Source organism: Balaenoptera ricei, chromosome 11 (assembly GCF_028023285.1).
Source record: "Balaenoptera ricei isolate mBalRic1 chromosome 11, mBalRic1.hap2, whole genome shotgun sequence".
In the NCBI taxonomy this organism is placed as follows: domain Eukaryota; kingdom Metazoa; phylum Chordata; class Mammalia; order Artiodactyla; family Balaenopteridae; genus Balaenoptera; species Balaenoptera ricei.
In genome coordinates, this window is record NC_082649.1 from 36,283,870 (window position 1) to 36,299,583 (window position 15,714).

Sequence of the window (15,714 nt, forward strand, 5' to 3'; positions counted from 1 at the left end):
GGAACAAAATTGGGTCATTTGTAGACATGTGGATGGACCTAGAGTCTGTCATACAGAATGAAATAAGTCAGAAAGAGAAAAACAAATATCATATATCAATGCATATATGTGGAATCTAGAAAAATGGTACAGATGAACCTATTTGCAGGGCAGGGATAGAGACGCAGACGAAGAGAATGGATGGGTGGACACAGAGGGGGAAGGGGGGGTGGGATGAATTGGGAGATTAGGATTGATGTATATACACTAACTACCATGTGTAAAATAGATAGCTAGTGGGAATCTGCTATAAAGCACAGGGAGCTCAGCTTGGTTCTCTGTGATGATCTAGATGGGTGGGATGGGGGGTGGTTGGGTGGGGGGGAATTCCAAGAGGGAGGGGATATATGTATACATATAGCTGATTCACTTCGATGTACAGCAGAAATGAACACAACATTATAAAGCAATTATACTCCAATAAAAATAATAATAAATAAATATTGATATGAGGGAAAACACATACACACAAGCGATTGTAGGATATCAACTTTTTAATTTAGAAAGAGTAATCAAGCAATTATCAGGGAGAAAAGATATGCCTCACCAAGTCTCTCAATAGCACTGGCCACCCACGTGGCTCCTCTGCCCTCAGCAAGTGGAAATGAACTTACTTGATGTCACACAAAAGGGCCACACCTCTCAAGATCCAGTGATCTGGGGACAGGACTGTTCGCAAATACACCACGGTGATGAAGGTCAAGTCAGTTCGCCTCGGTTTCTTGTAAATAGGGCACACATACAGCTTGGGGTCCTTGGGCGCTGTGGAATTCATGGCGAAGATGTGCAGCACGGGCAGCTGCGTGAAGAGCACCTTGGGGGTGGATTCCGTGAGCTTCCCGTTCCGTCTGTCCCAGGCTGCTCCATCCAAGTACAGCCCATAAATATACACACCTTCCTGGAAGAACCAAGCGTAAGGTAACATGAATTTTTTTTAAAAATTAGGTGCTGTGAGATGGGCATCCAATGCTGTAATAAAGGTTGTCAGTTTGGAAAGAAAATGTACACCAATCTTAAAACACTACCAGAAGAAGAAAACACCACTGGACGCATTCCGTTAGCGAAATACTGAGCCCAGTGTTCCCCTGTGGCATAGCCTGAGGCTATGAGCGCTGTTGAAATGGTCCTATTACTGGAGATTTGAGCCTGGGGGTGGCCTGCCTGGGACTGCGAACTTAGCCAGCAGCACCAAATCGCCTCTGCAGGGAGATGAAAGTCTCTGACAGGGGTGGTGGGAGCACAGAACAGGATTCAGAGCTGGATGCCACTCGGGATCTCAGCCTACGCTGGCCAAGCCAACATGTGGCTCTAATTTCATCTCGGTTGTCGGATCTAGTGAGACGAGCAGCCAGGTCTGACAAGCAGCCAGGTCTGGCCAGCAGGGGTTCGAGCAGGTGTGATGGAGAGAGCAGGTGTGATGGGCGGAGGGGGGTGGTGGTGAGGGCGGTGAGAATTGGTCCAAGGGTGGCTGACCTCATCCTTGTGTCTCTGTCATTCACACAGTAGGACCTGCCCTCAAGGGCCTCATCATTAAATCAGGAGACAAGACACACACACACACAGAACAAAATGTAAAAGACATGACTTGAATACCAGCACACGCTTGTTAGAGGGGCTGTCTGATGAACAGCACTGACTGAGGCTAAGTGCAGTGACTTGAGGTGAAAGGTCAGTAAGGGCTGGAATGCTTGGGGACCCTTGTGGAGGAGGTGGCCTCGAAGGGTGGGCTGCATTTGGAAAGATAGAGGAGAAAAGGTGGGCATCCCAGGGAGGAGCAATACTACAAAGAAAGGATGGGCAGCAAAGCCCAAGCATTTTATAATATTTAGCAGCAGGTTCAATGGTTATGAAAAATAAGTTAGGGCTTAACTGTGGAAAAGTGTAGATGCCAGACTGAAGAGCTTGAACTTTATTCTGTAGGCAGCGGGGAGCCATAGAACATGTACTCAGTAAGAAAAAAAGTCTAAAGGGAATTACGGTGGAGACTCCAATAAGCATGTAAGATCATAAGATATACTTATGTGGAAGATGGTGACCATTTTTCCATTTCCAGTGAGGATAGGGTAAGGGGAAGTAAAGGTAGATTATAATAAAAGAGAGGGAGATTAGCTGCAAAGTGTTTTCTGGAATCCCTCATGTGAGCTAACAGTATAAGAACCATAATTTTTGAACCAAAACCTGAAGTACATGATTTGACAGTAAAACCATGGGCAATCCCAGAAAATCAGGACATATGATACCATCGTTAAGTCAGTAGGTGACAATTACCACATGAAAATACAACCACTTAGGCATCATCCAATAGTAAACTGTATCCTTTTAGGCTCTTTTCACTCTAAGAACTTTGCAAAGTCGTAGTTAGAAGGTGTTGTGGATTGAATAGTCTCTTGCAAAAACTCATGTCCACCTAGAAGCTCAGCATGTGACTATTTGGAAATAGAACCTTTGCAGATGTAATTAGTTAAGGTCATAGTGGATGAGTATATGACTGGAGTTCTTATAAGAAGAGGAGAAGATACACAGAGATACACACAGGGAAGGAGGCCACGTGATGAGGTAGGCAGGGGTTGGAGTGATGCAGCTACAAAGTCAAGGAGCACCAAGGTCTGCCAGCAGCCACCAGAAGCTAGGCGAGGGCCATGGAGCAGATTCTCCCTCAGAGCCTTTAGAAGAAACCAACCTTGCCAATGCCTTGATTTTGGACTTCTGGCCTCCTGAACTCTGAGAAAATAAATTCCTGTTGTTTTAAGTCACCCAGTTTGTGGTACTTCGTTACAACAGCCTTAGGAAACTAATACAGATCTTGGTACCAGGAAACAGGATGCTGCTGTAACAAATACCTGAAAAAGCTGGAAGAATTTTGAAGGCATAGTTGAAAAAGCCTATGTTTCCTTGAATCTAGAGATTGTTGGTGGAAATATGGAGGTTAAAGGTGCTTATTCTGGTGGGATCTCAGACAAAAATAAGGACCATGTTATTGGAAACTGGAAGAACGGTGATCCTTGTTATAAAGTGGCAAAAACGGCCAGAACTTGGAAATCATCTGGTCCAGCCCCCTGATTTGACAACCGAGGGAATAAGAATCATAGAAAGGGAAAAAGGAACTAAGATTTACTGAATATCTATGTGGAGTCTGGAACCAAGCCTAAATGATCCCATTGAAGTCTCACAGCTATCTTTACTGAGGTTGAATTATCATCCTCATTTTACAGATGACGAAGTTGAGGCTCAAAAGAGTTAAAGAACTAGCCTGAGTTCAAAGGGCAGGTAAGTGTCCCAGCAGTGGCTCCCAGGGGTGTCTGCTTATCTTAAGAGCCTCTGCCCTTCCCCCACCCAGGTGTCCTTCCACACAGGATCCTGCAGCTCTTGTCAATTCTGTGAGTACCCCACAGCAGTGGATGGAGACGGGTGGAAAATCCTTTTCAGTAAACACAAGTGTAACTTGTAATTACAAAGAAATGCAGTCTGGGGAGTTCCCAGTGCTTGTCGTTCATTCCCACTCTGGCAAATGCTGGAGGTGTTGGCATGGAGGTCTCCAGGTTACAACCGAGGAAACCCTCGCTGCAAAGCCAAAGGACTTAACGGAGACACTTATAGGTCAGTGTTCAGCAGAACTTGAACTTTGAGCCCCAGCTCCAGGACTGTCCCTGCTGTTGCCCATTGGCACCTACCGCAGGGGGTGACGTGATCTCCTCCTTGGTCTGCCGCAGAACTTCGTTGTGGATGGTCACGGAGTCCAGGGCCCAGCCTTTGTGGGCGCGGGTCACTTCTTGTCTCATTGCCGTGAGGAAGCCTTAAAAAAAGAGAAAGAAATGATTTTGATGCCTTGGTGCAGTCCACTCTAGAAACAAGAAGGGGGTCATGTTAGTTGCTTATCCATCTCCAGATGCGTGCCCACCCAAGAGGAGTTGAGATCAAGCCTCAGGGGGGATATTTCTTTCAGTGTTTTGTTTCAATGAGCTAAATATGCCCTGCCAGCTGACAGCAGGAAAGCAGCACCCTCTCTGCCTCAGACAAGGTCTTGGTTTAAAATTCTCCTGGGATTTCAACCACTCAGGTCTGCTAAGGGTTGTAACCCAGTGCTAGCTTATAGTCTCTGTTTGAAGATCCAGTATCTAGGAATAAGACTGAAATGGTCAAATATTCTGAGAACTGCATTCCAATTAAAACTTGAATCAAACCATTATCAGCGTCTATTTGCTATCATGGAACAATTTCATTTAGTCTAAGGAAATAAGGCATAATGCCAAAATAGAAAGCCCGACTTTCAGTTTGATCAAACAAAGCAATCACAATGGAAAGGAAAGCTCCATGTTTTAATGTGCATAATACAGTTATTTTAAGACAATACATGGTTCTGTATATTGTGGCCTTTCTTTAAACTTAGTATTTGCAAATCATGCCATTCAATTCAATAAGAGAAGTCTATCTTGTAGAGCAGCATTTGATGTTTAAAAAGTATACCTTAAACTTCAACATGGACTTCAAAATCCTAGGAAAATTTATCTGTGACCTATATATTATATTTTGGCCTCCATGTTAATACTGGAAATCATGAGGCCCTTTACTCATAATCACGAGTAAATTTTGGAACCTGTGTGTCCCTACTACTCCTAGATTTGTGAACTCTGAGAACTTTAATGCACAAACCACCACATAAGTGATAATATTTTATCAGGTTTGAGTGGAGTGGAAAGAAGAGGGGAAGTTACAAGGCATAATGGCAGGCGGTGAGTTAATATCCCTTGGAATTAGAAAGAAAGAATAGGACCCTAGCCTGCTTAGTGAGAAAGTCAAGTTCTCTCCATTCTCAAGCCCCTCCCTCATTATTAAATTAGACACTTGGGGAGGTACTCATTCATTCATTTGTTAAATCTCTTAGGAGTGGCCACCATGTACCAGGTACTGCTCTAGGTGAGATGCCCACAATGATGAAGAGGCCATCCATGAACCCTGCATTCAAGGAGCTCAGTCTAGAGGGAATGTAGACATACAACACGATGTCGTTATGAGTAAAGAGGTGAGACCACTCGGGAAGACAGCTCAGGGAAGGCTGAATTGAGAAGATGAAGTTGAAGATGAGTCTTGAAAGGATACGTAGGAGTTTTCCAGATGGGACGATTCCAGTTAGAGGAACAGCACATGCAAAGGCATGCATGTCTAGGCTAAAGGTGAGGAAATGATGGCAGATGAGGTTAGAACAAAGGTAGAGGCAGGATTTTTCAGGGTCAGAGTTTGAACTTGGTGACTTTGTGGATGGTGGGAAGCCACTGAATATTTGAAGCAGGCAAATAATTTGGTTGTATTTGCATCTTATAAAGTTTACTCAGACCCCTCACTAAAACAGGATTTGGGTGCTCAAGAAGAACCCTTGCATTAATCCAAAAGAAAAGTTGGTCAATCAACCAGAGTAGCTGATTGAAGGACTTTTATAAGTGATTCTTATAAGGTCGTAGTTTCATAAAACCAAGAGTGCCTAGTAGGAAAGGATGATTTTATGACACAAAATGTTAACTACAGGGAATAGGAAACATGGTGGAAGCTTGTCTGGCAGCAACTGCTGGTCAAGGCCTATCCGTACTCTACGTGTGGAGTCAGTTGAGGTGATCTGATCAGTGTGATTATGTTGACTTCCATTTTAAATACTGGGAATCCCATTTTTTAGTAGTTAACATGTTGTGTGTTTGGTAGTCAGGTATATATGACCACAATAATAAAATCCAATTCTCTCCTTCTAAGTGACTCTATGAAAATGTCATTTTCATCACTCAACATTAAGCTTGCATTCATGTGGAGTATCAGACACTGTGTATCCTTGTAGAGTACCTGGAATTAAACTGACCCTATTTTATGATATTTTAAAATTCATCACTGATCTATGAATCTATCAATACAAGGTCATAATGCACAAGGCATGAAACCTGGTCTTAACCATCCATCTGCACTAGTTGAATAACTGGATTTTTCTACTATATTTTAAGTTCCAAATAAATTGCAAATTTGACCTCACTCCACATGGCACTCAGGACAATGCCATAGGTGCCAGGGGAGGGATGAGAGGGGTTCTCTCTTATGTAACACAGCCGAGACAAAGATTTCAGTCATTGACGGAGAGCTCTGAAAAACTCTAGTGTGATTAAGGAGAGACCATCTTCTCTCTTCTCCCTCACGGGGAATATGCATGATGTTGCCTAGCTGACTTCAACAATAAGCCTCTTAATGTTTAGGAAGCACTCTTGCCATGTCAGTAGATGAAATCTAGAATACATATTACCTTGAGCTATTAAGAAAGGAAAATATTAATAATTTGAGGCCTGAGAGTGGAGGGTAGGAAACTGTTCCATGGGTCATTCCCACTCAGAACATGGAGAAGATACGTATTCTTTTCTCAAGTCTTGATAGCTATTTTTGGCCTCCTAAAAAGAAGAACATGATCTTGCAGAATTCAAACCGTAGTGAATCCACTGAATTGCTCTTTATTGAATTTAAAAAATGAATGACCATCTTTCTTGTAGACCGATATCAAGTCTAATGGAATCAAAATCTCTTGTTTTCTGAAGCTTATATAATTTTAAAAGACTATTGATATATTTTTCTTTATAAAAGCTTGAAAAGTGGTACTATTGTCTTGGCATTAATTTAATTTTAATAATTCTTAAAACAAACTTCAATCGTCAGTGGTGGAAAAGTGATTCAGATGTTCATGTGTTTGACTCAGAAGAGAGAAACAAAAAGTTGGGGAAAGTCCTTAACAAAAACAACATATTCTTTATGAGATTTAACCACCCACACGAAAATGGATGATTTAACTATTCAAACATCTGAGTGACATGTGGGCTAACTGAGGTGCTTTAAAATTTTTTTTGCCTTCCAACTCATACAGCGTAATGAATTCTTGTCAAGCTTGTTCTTTTAAAAAATACACTTTAGGGACTTCCCCGGTGGCGCAGTGGTTAGGACTCCGCACTCCCAATGCAGGGGGCCCGGGTTCGATCCCTGACCAGGGAACTAGATCCCATATGCATGCCGCAACTAAGAGTTTGCATGCCACACCTAAGGAGCCCGCCTGCCACAACTAAGGAGCCTGCCTGCTGCAACTAAGACCCGGCACAACCAAATAAATAAATAAATGAATAAATAAAACATCTTCCCAGCAATCAATAAAAAACATTAAAAATTTATATATATATAAAAAACGCACTTTAAATCTTGGATCATACTTTGGAAACTCAGGTCTAAAATAACACTTGTTATGTCTTAATTCCTACAAGAGTCCTGACCCAACATTTCAGCAAACACATTACTGTTGTTTGACATGTGCAATCAGTTGGCTTGAAGAAAGCCGTAGAAGGCTTTCGGTATCAATTCAAACAACGTCTTGGAAGAGACAAAAGAAATAACTAATCAGGAAGTTTGCTCTTCTCAATTTTACAAGGAGTTGGTTGGTATTCTGTAATGATGGTCCTACAGGCATCGTTTTTTTTTCTTTAATAAATGAACCAGTCCTTATGTAATGGGCTTATGGTTGTTCAGTATTTCCTGTCTTATCAGTTACTAAGCCTCCCATTAGCATCTTGGAAGATGAGGACAAATGTTGTTCCTGTCATAACTTTATGACAGGCATTTTTTTCCCCTAAATAAGAGGCAAATGTGGTTCATTGGTAAGTTAAATAAAAGGTCAGAAATCATTAAACAAAGATGGGGATGATCCACCCAGTTGAATAAAAATGCCCCAGGGACCCTTCCTGACGCTTTGCTCGATGCTGTAAGGCAGGAATCTTAAACTTGGCTGAAAATGAGAAATATCTGTGAAGTCTTTAAAACTCCCGTTTCCCAAGCCATAGCCCGGATCAATAAAATCAGAATCTCTAGAGCTGGGACCAGGCTTCACTACTGTTTTAAGGCAGGGCTTCTCAAACTTTAATGTTCATACTTATCACCAGGGGAAGGAACACTTACTAAAACACTAGTTCTGATTTGGTACGTAGGTCGAGGGTAGGTCCTGAGGTTCTGCATTTCTATCAAGCTCCCAGGTGATGTTGCTCCTGCTGGCTGGTGGACCACATATTGGGTGGCAATGGTCTAAGGCCCAGGTTCCTCACACATTAAAATGACCAAAGGAGCTTTTAAAATTAACTGTAAAGAGTCTAGAGGTCTTATCCCCAGAGGTTCTGATGTTGTTGGTCTGGGGCCCCAGGGATTAGCATGTATTAAAAGCTCCCCAGTTGATTCTACTGTGCAGGCAGGGCTGAGAACCTCTGCTCTGTAAAAAGATCTGCATGACAGGACAATGAGAGATCACGGACCCGTATTTGTTTTCAGAACAAATTTGACAAGTGGGAAGAGGAATGCCCCATGATACAAGCAAAATATTAGGAAGGCTGTCAGTAATACGAGCTGACTCTTTCCAGAGTCCCCTGAGATGCATGTATTCTCTGAAATGTCGTTAATCCAGGACACAGTTGGCTCCGGCAAAACCTGAGTACAAGCCAGAGAGCTGGGGCTAATTCTCTTGGCCAGGTTGGAATCAGCTAACCCCGCCATGTCTCATGTGCCAAAATGTACTTCCCTGCACTGCTTTACCTTCTCCATCCCTTCTCTGCTACTTTATGCTTCCTCTCCCTCTACCCAACCTCAAACCTCTCCCCTCCCTCCCAACCTTTCCACTGTTCCCTCTGGAGTGGTTCTGTGGTTAACAGACTCTCCCATATTTTCCACCTCTTCACAGAACATTCTCTCCATCTTCTTGCCCTTACTGGAACTTGTCAACTCTGAAGACACTGTCCTCCCCAGTTGTCCCTCCACCTTTGATGAAAATCTTTGCAGCTTTAACAACCACACCCTCTGGCCCCATGCTCCTCCCCTCACTGTCCCTGCCAAGTGCCCATCTGCCCCCACTCACTGAGCCTCCTGCCACCTTCTGGGTCTCTTCAGTATCCCACTCAGCATCCTGACCTCTCAGTTCCTTGACCTCATCATTTCTGAAGACCTTCTCCTCAACTCCACCCCCTTTTCTTCACTTCCTTCCCTGTTTAGTCTAGACCCATCCCTTTCATCACTTGCTCAGCAAACCCCCAGTGCCAAATGAATCCAAATGTCCTCCTTCTTATACCTATTCCAGGCTGCTGAACAATACTGAGACCATCACACAGTTGCCACCATGGTTTAGCCATCACCAGCCTCGACGGGATTGTCAAAGTCACTGAGCAATCCATTCCTTAGCCCTCTTTCTCAAGTTTCTGCCACTCTGCTTAAATCTCTCCTCTAACACCTTCTTGCTCCTGAGGTCACTTTGCCTCCTTAGTCAAAGAGAAAATAGAAAGCATCAGATGGGAATTCCCTCAACTTCTTGCCACCAAACCAACAAACTCACTTGCATTCTTTCCTTGTTATCCTTATTACAATGGGTGAGGTGTCCCTCCTCCTGCTTGGAGTGCATCTCTCCACTTGGGAGCCATCCCCTCCTGCCTCTTTTACCCCTCTCTTGTATCCTTGTTCTCTCTCTCTCTCCTGGCTCCTTCCCACCAGTATTTGAATGGGCTCAAGCCTGTCCTATCATTAAAAGAAGACGGAAGAAAATGTTTTCTTCTTACACCTGCTCCTCCAACTTGCTTCTCCTCTTCCAAGCCAAATTTCTTTTTATTTATTTATTTATTTATTTATGGCTGTGTTGGGTCTTCGTTTCTGTGCGAGGGCTTTCTCTAGTTGCGGCAAGCGGGGGCCACTCTTCATCGCGGTGCGCGGGCCTCTCACTATCGCGGCCTCTCTTGTTGCAGAGCACAGGCTCCAGACGCGCAGGCTCAGTAATTGTGGTTCACGGGCCCAGTTGCTCCGCGGCATGTGGGATCCTCCCAGACCAGGGCTCGAACCTGTGTCCCCTGCATTGGCAGGCGGCTTCTCAACCGCTGCGCCACCAGGGAAGCCCCCCCCAAGCCAAATTTCTTGAGAGAATTACCCATGTTGTCCATCCTCATTCTCTGTCTCTGCATTTCCTGGTCTCTCACTCACCCTGCAACCTCATTCCTCCACCTCCCCACCCACTCCACTGAGACTTCTCTTGCCAGTAGTCTCCTTGCTGATAAAGCCATCTGACCACTTTTGGCCCTATCTTACTTGACCTCTGGCAGCATCTGTCCTTCCTTCCTCCCCTCCCCTCTCATCTTGCACCACACTATGCATTCCTGGTTTCCCTCTTTCAAGCTGTTAGGATGTTAGGGGACTTGCTACAAGAGTCAGGGTGATCTGGAGGGTGGTGATGCACAAGCACATATAGCAGAATCCTGGTGAGGATGGTTTGGGAGGAAGATGAACAGATGGTAGTACAGGGGAGGTTCACAGGAGGATGGAATATTCTACGATGGCAGTTGGAAGTAAGAATCAGCAGCTAACACTGGGACTTTCGATGAATCGGTCCGTAAGTAGAGACGAATAGTTGCATCTATGCGAATGGCTGAGGTCCTCAGTGAAGGGACCAGGGCCAAGGGCAGAACTTGCCTGAGAAAAGTCCACAAAGTGGGCTGAGAAGCAACCCCCTGAGAGGTAGGAGGAGAACCGAGGAAGGTGATGGATGGAAGCCAAGGTATGAAGTGAAGTTAGCAGGAAGGTCACTAGATTTGGTGGCCTTGGAGAGAGCAGTTTCAGTATAGTGATGAAGCCGGCCAGATTACAAGGGCCTAGAGGATTGGTAAGGAAGGGCAGAGACCAGAATTACAAGGGATGTGGTTGAGACTGAAGCCAGTGCATCTAAGTGTCTCCCCCACAAAGGCAAGAAGGATGGGTTGTTATTCACTTGGAGGCATTTCTAAGGTGTCCACAGTCCTTCTCTGGTTCTGGGATTCCGGGTCAGGGTGGTGAGTGCTATCACCCAAATTGAGGTTTGGAGGCCTGAGAGGTTCCTTCAGACATTAGGGGCAGCTCTGGTTTGGCAAACGGCAGCTTGGGTACACGCTTAGGATTGTTACAAGATTAGAAGAAATCCCCAGACCCTTCAAATCCTAAAGTTCTATTAATAACCCTGGTGCACTCTTCTGCCCAACAAACATCAGGCTTTTATAACTATCCTCAAGGCAAGCATTCAGAAATTGCTGGTAGCTGCCGAAGTTGCCCTGAAAACAAATACACAGGCAAGAGGTTGTAGGTGGTTTTTACAGGAACAAAAGACAACAGGACAAAAATTATCTATCTCCTTGCTTCAGTAAAATCTCCTCTAACTGAAAATCTTGATTTGTAGTAGTGAGTACTAAGTTGTCACTGATTTCTGCTGCAACAGACTGGCGTGGCTGGTCAAGACACTGAGGAACAAAACAAGAAAAACTAGCACAGTCTGGCATTCAAATGGCATCAAGCTCCAGACCGAGTTAAACATTCGGAAAATAATGATATTGCACCGTTCAACCTAACACTGAGGTGTGAGGCCTCGAGAGCACGTCCAGCCTCTGCCGCCCTTTCCTTAGCAGCGCCTGTGAGTCATGCGGAACATCTAACGGCAAAGCGAGGATACGGGGAGGGGGAAGGGTAAGCTGGGACAAAGTGAGACAGTGGCATGGACATATATACACTACCAAACGTAAAATAGATAGCTAGTGGGAAGCAGCCGCATAGCACAGGGAGATCAGCTCGGTGCTTTGTGACCACCTAGAGGGGTGGGAGGGAGGGAGACGCAAGAGGGAAGAGATATGGGGATATATGTATATGTATAACTGATTCACTTTGTTATACAGCAGAAACTAACACACCATTGTAAAGCAATTATACTCCAATAAAGATGTCAAAAAAAAAAAGGGGGTTCTGGAAGTGGAACGCAGGCAATCCCCTGGCTTGAAGTCAGGCTCATGACCACTCATAATCTTTAAGTTTAAACACATCCCTACCTATGACACAGACACACACACACACACACAAATCAGAATCTAAATCATGTGTGCATGATGCTCTGCAAAGGTACACCTGTGGGAACAAGAGACCACAGAAATCCTTTGAGAACCTTGAGCAGCACAGCCTTAAACAATATGTGAATGTGTGTGCCAGTGACTGCTGGGAAACCCCAGTGGAGCACAGAGGTTCTCCTGGGCCTGAGTAATCCGCTGGGAGGCAAATCCATGCACTGCCCAAAGCTGTGCCATTGAACAGATGTTACAGGGTCATGGGTACAGAGAGCTTGACCACTTTAATAATCAAATCTAACTGCCACCTGATTGAGCTCATCATCTGCTACAGAAATGATTGTGAAGGGGGCTGAACATACCAGATTAGTTCCAGGGTGGCTGGTTGACTCAGCCTCTTCAGTATGACAAAATATCAGACTACCACAAGGCGACGGAGCAGGGCTACAAACAGCGTGAGCTCAGGCACAGACTAGGGGGCAAACAAGGCCTGCCGCCTGTCCCTGCGGTGGTGTGGGCCTCAAAGTGACTTAGGCCTGGGGGCCACTCACCGGAGGCATGATGGGAAACACACATCAGATTGTATCGGATGCCACATAACATTATGAGAACACAAAACAAATGGTCATAGGTGAAAAAAACATTTTCAAGTGTTTTAAAGTCTAGGTAATTTTGACTATACATATTTGTGATGAAACTATGACCTCTTTGGAAACTGCATTGTGTTTTACTTAAATGTGGTTTTTTAAAAATTAAATAATTTACTTAAATGTTTTGAGCCAAAAAAAAAAATGATTTCATTGAAGGGGACTGGATTAGAAGATATAAAACCCAGGAGATACATCATATTGAGAAATCAATCACGGGTGTCAAAAGGCGATCAGAGAGGCTTGCTGTAATCTCTATGCTTTCCAGATTTGGCCAGGTGATATGGAACAGAAAGTGATTTGTCTCTCATGTCAAGAGAAGGAAGAGGAAGCAGAGAAGTGGTTAGTATGTAGGGAAATTTGACCTCCACTCTTCTGTGCTACAAACAGAAAGCAGTCACAGATAAGGGTATGTGTTTGGATGCTCGTGTGTAAAGGTAGGATGCTTGAATAAGTCCAAGACTTTCCGAGACATGGAGAGCCATGAGAGAAAGAATCAGAGCTCAGTTTAAAAACAGAAATGAAGAAAAAAAAAAAAAGAGAAAGGATTAGTATTATTAACAAGTAAAGACAAATAAGAAAACTGATTTGTATTTATATTTCTTTAAATGTTGCTCTGGTTTGTAGTATTTCTTAAGAAATAGTAACAAAGATTAGTTCATATTAATACTTTGCTATTGAGAGTCACATTTCTAATGGAAAAAAGCAATCACTCAGAGAGATTGTGTGCTGTGATATACGACTTAGCTATGTCTATGGAAAGCCAGGGATGAATCAATCCCACTCCCTTGGCTTCTAAATATCAAAAATACACTTAATGATCTCACTTTTTTAAAAAATCACTGATCCTCACCCCTTTGCCAAACCCCAAGTCTGCCAACACACCTCCCCACCTGGATGTCCCACCAGCACAAGCTGACAAATCCAGAGCTCCCTGCCTTTCCTCCCAGCTGGCCCCTCTACCAATGCTCCCTATCTTGTACCTGGCCTTCAACCTCAGCCATTGCCACTCCCCGCGCTCTCAAAGGTCCCCATTTAATCACTCCAGCAAATCTGCCTCCTTCTCTGCACCTGGTTAAGGTCTCAGGCTCTCTCCCCTGGATCCGGTAAAAGTCTCACTGCTGTGGACATCCTTCTTTCAGTCTACACTCTGCCTCCACCTGGGGTTATCTTGTGATCTTTGGTGACTTGCTGTTGCCTTTATGATGCAGCCCAAACTCCCCTGGAAGACTTCACACCCTAGCCTCACTCCCCGACACCCCTGCTCCTGCTTCCCGAGCTTGGGCCACACTGGGCTTCTCTCCCTGGATGTGCCTTATCTCTGCTCGGGCCTCTGCCTGGGATGCTCTTGTCTCCAGTCCCTGCCTCTGCAGACTCTGCTCACTGCCTCCCGTGTGAAGCTCTTCTCAAGCCTTGCCTCGGCAGAATGGATCTCTCTCTCCTCTGTGCTGGTGTGGTGCTTCGTCCTCACTGGGTGGAACATTTATCAAATTATGTTGCCCTTGTCCAGAAACAAAGACTCAGCACAGCCATAAATAAATAAATAAATAAATAAATAAATAAAATTATGTTGAAGTTGCTAATATTTCTGTCCTACCAATAAGATTATGGACTCCTTTAGGGCAGGAATTAGGTCTCAAATCTCTCTCTATTGAAAGCACCTAGCAGAGGGGCTGGCAAATGAAAGGTGGTTGAACAATCCTAATTAAGTTAAATGCTATTTCTTCAGACTCCCAAGCCAGGAATTCCCTGGTGACAACTTACTCAAATTGAGGGCTGGTAAGGAGGAAAGAGACTCATAAGTAGACACACAAAATCTGAGAACCATAATAAAAAAGTTTCCTCCCAAAATTCAATGGAAATTCTGGGAGAAAAAGAGATAAGTGAAATCTGGGGGCTGTCCTTCACAAATCTAACGTCTTTCGACCTAATAATATACCATGTATAATTTAAGTTCATAAAAACCACCATGGTTAGTGTTTTAAATTTAGAAAATGTTAAGGCATTTGAAAATGCATGAAGTGAATGAATGTATGTACACAGAGGACAAATAAATGTCTATTTATTGAAGTATTATTTATACAAAGAAAAGTGCACAAATCATAAGTATACAGCTCCATGAATTTTCACCAAGGGAATACAGCCCTGTAACCAAGATCCAGATCAAGAAGCAGAACATTTCCAAACACTCAAAAGCCCTCTAGTGGGCTTCCCTGGTGGCGCAGTGGTTGAGAATCTGCCTGCTAATGCAGGGGACACGGGTTCGAGCCCTGGTCTGGGAAGATCCCACATGCCGCGGAGCGGCTGGGCCCGTGAGCCACAACTGCTGAGCCTGCGCGTCTGGAGCCTGTGCCCCGCAACGGGAGGGGCCGCGATGGTGAAAGGCCCGCGCAACGCGATGAAGAGCGGTCCCCGCACCGCGATGAAGAGTGGCCCCCACTTGCCGTAACTGGAGAAAGCCCTCGCACGAACCGAAGACCCAACACAGCCAAAAATAAATAAAAAAAAAAAAAAAAAAAAAAAAAAAAAAAAGATACTTTTAAAAAAGCCCTCTAGTGCTCTTTTGCAATCACTGCCCTCTCCCACAAGGGGAACCATTATTCTTACTTTTAAGATCTGTTTTGCCTGTTTTGATTCCTTGTGTAAATGGAATCATACAATATGCATACATTACAATGTATACCTATGTGTACACTGTATACATACTTACAATGTGTTCTGTTTGACTTCCTTCACTTAATATTATTTTATGAGATTCAACCATACTGCTGTGAGTAACAATAATACACTCTAAATCTGTAAGTGTGAATGCTTCTTAAATTGTATAACTAATGGAGCTATAAGGTGCTGAACTGTAAGGAACCCAGCATCTCTTCATTCTAGCCAAGAATTACTTTAAAAAACTATCCATGTTGTAGTAAGACCAAAAATTGTCATGTTTCTAAACTTTTATGAACTCTATGAGATCTAGTCAGAAACTTATTCAGTAAATATTTCTAGAATGGAATGAAGGAATACATGCAGTGGAATCACAAAGCACTTTTTCAGGGGAGAAAAAAAAAAGCTGAGCAGGGACAGACTCCAGAAGTTCACTGAATAAAACTTTTGCCACCTGATCATTTTTTAAATCAGTCAATTTTCTGAAC

The 15,714-nt window shown here is 43.9% G+C and overlaps 1 protein-coding gene across 1 annotated transcript in view; it reads right to left on the bottom strand.

Annotated features, from left to right (window-relative positions):
* Positions 1-571: 571 nt before the first annotated feature.
* DNAH8 (dynein axonemal heavy chain 8) overlaps positions 572-15,714 on the bottom strand; it is a 329,367-nt gene continuing 314,224 nt past the window's right edge. The window contains exons 92-93 of the mRNA XM_059938771.1: positions 3,711-3,832; positions 572-937 (exon numbers count right to left, since the gene is read on the bottom strand). Of these exons, the coding sequence (XP_059794754.1) occupies positions 650-937; positions 3,711-3,832 (410 nt within the window). The 3' untranslated portion in view covers positions 572-649. The remainder of the gene's footprint in view (positions 938-3,710; positions 3,833-15,714) is intronic.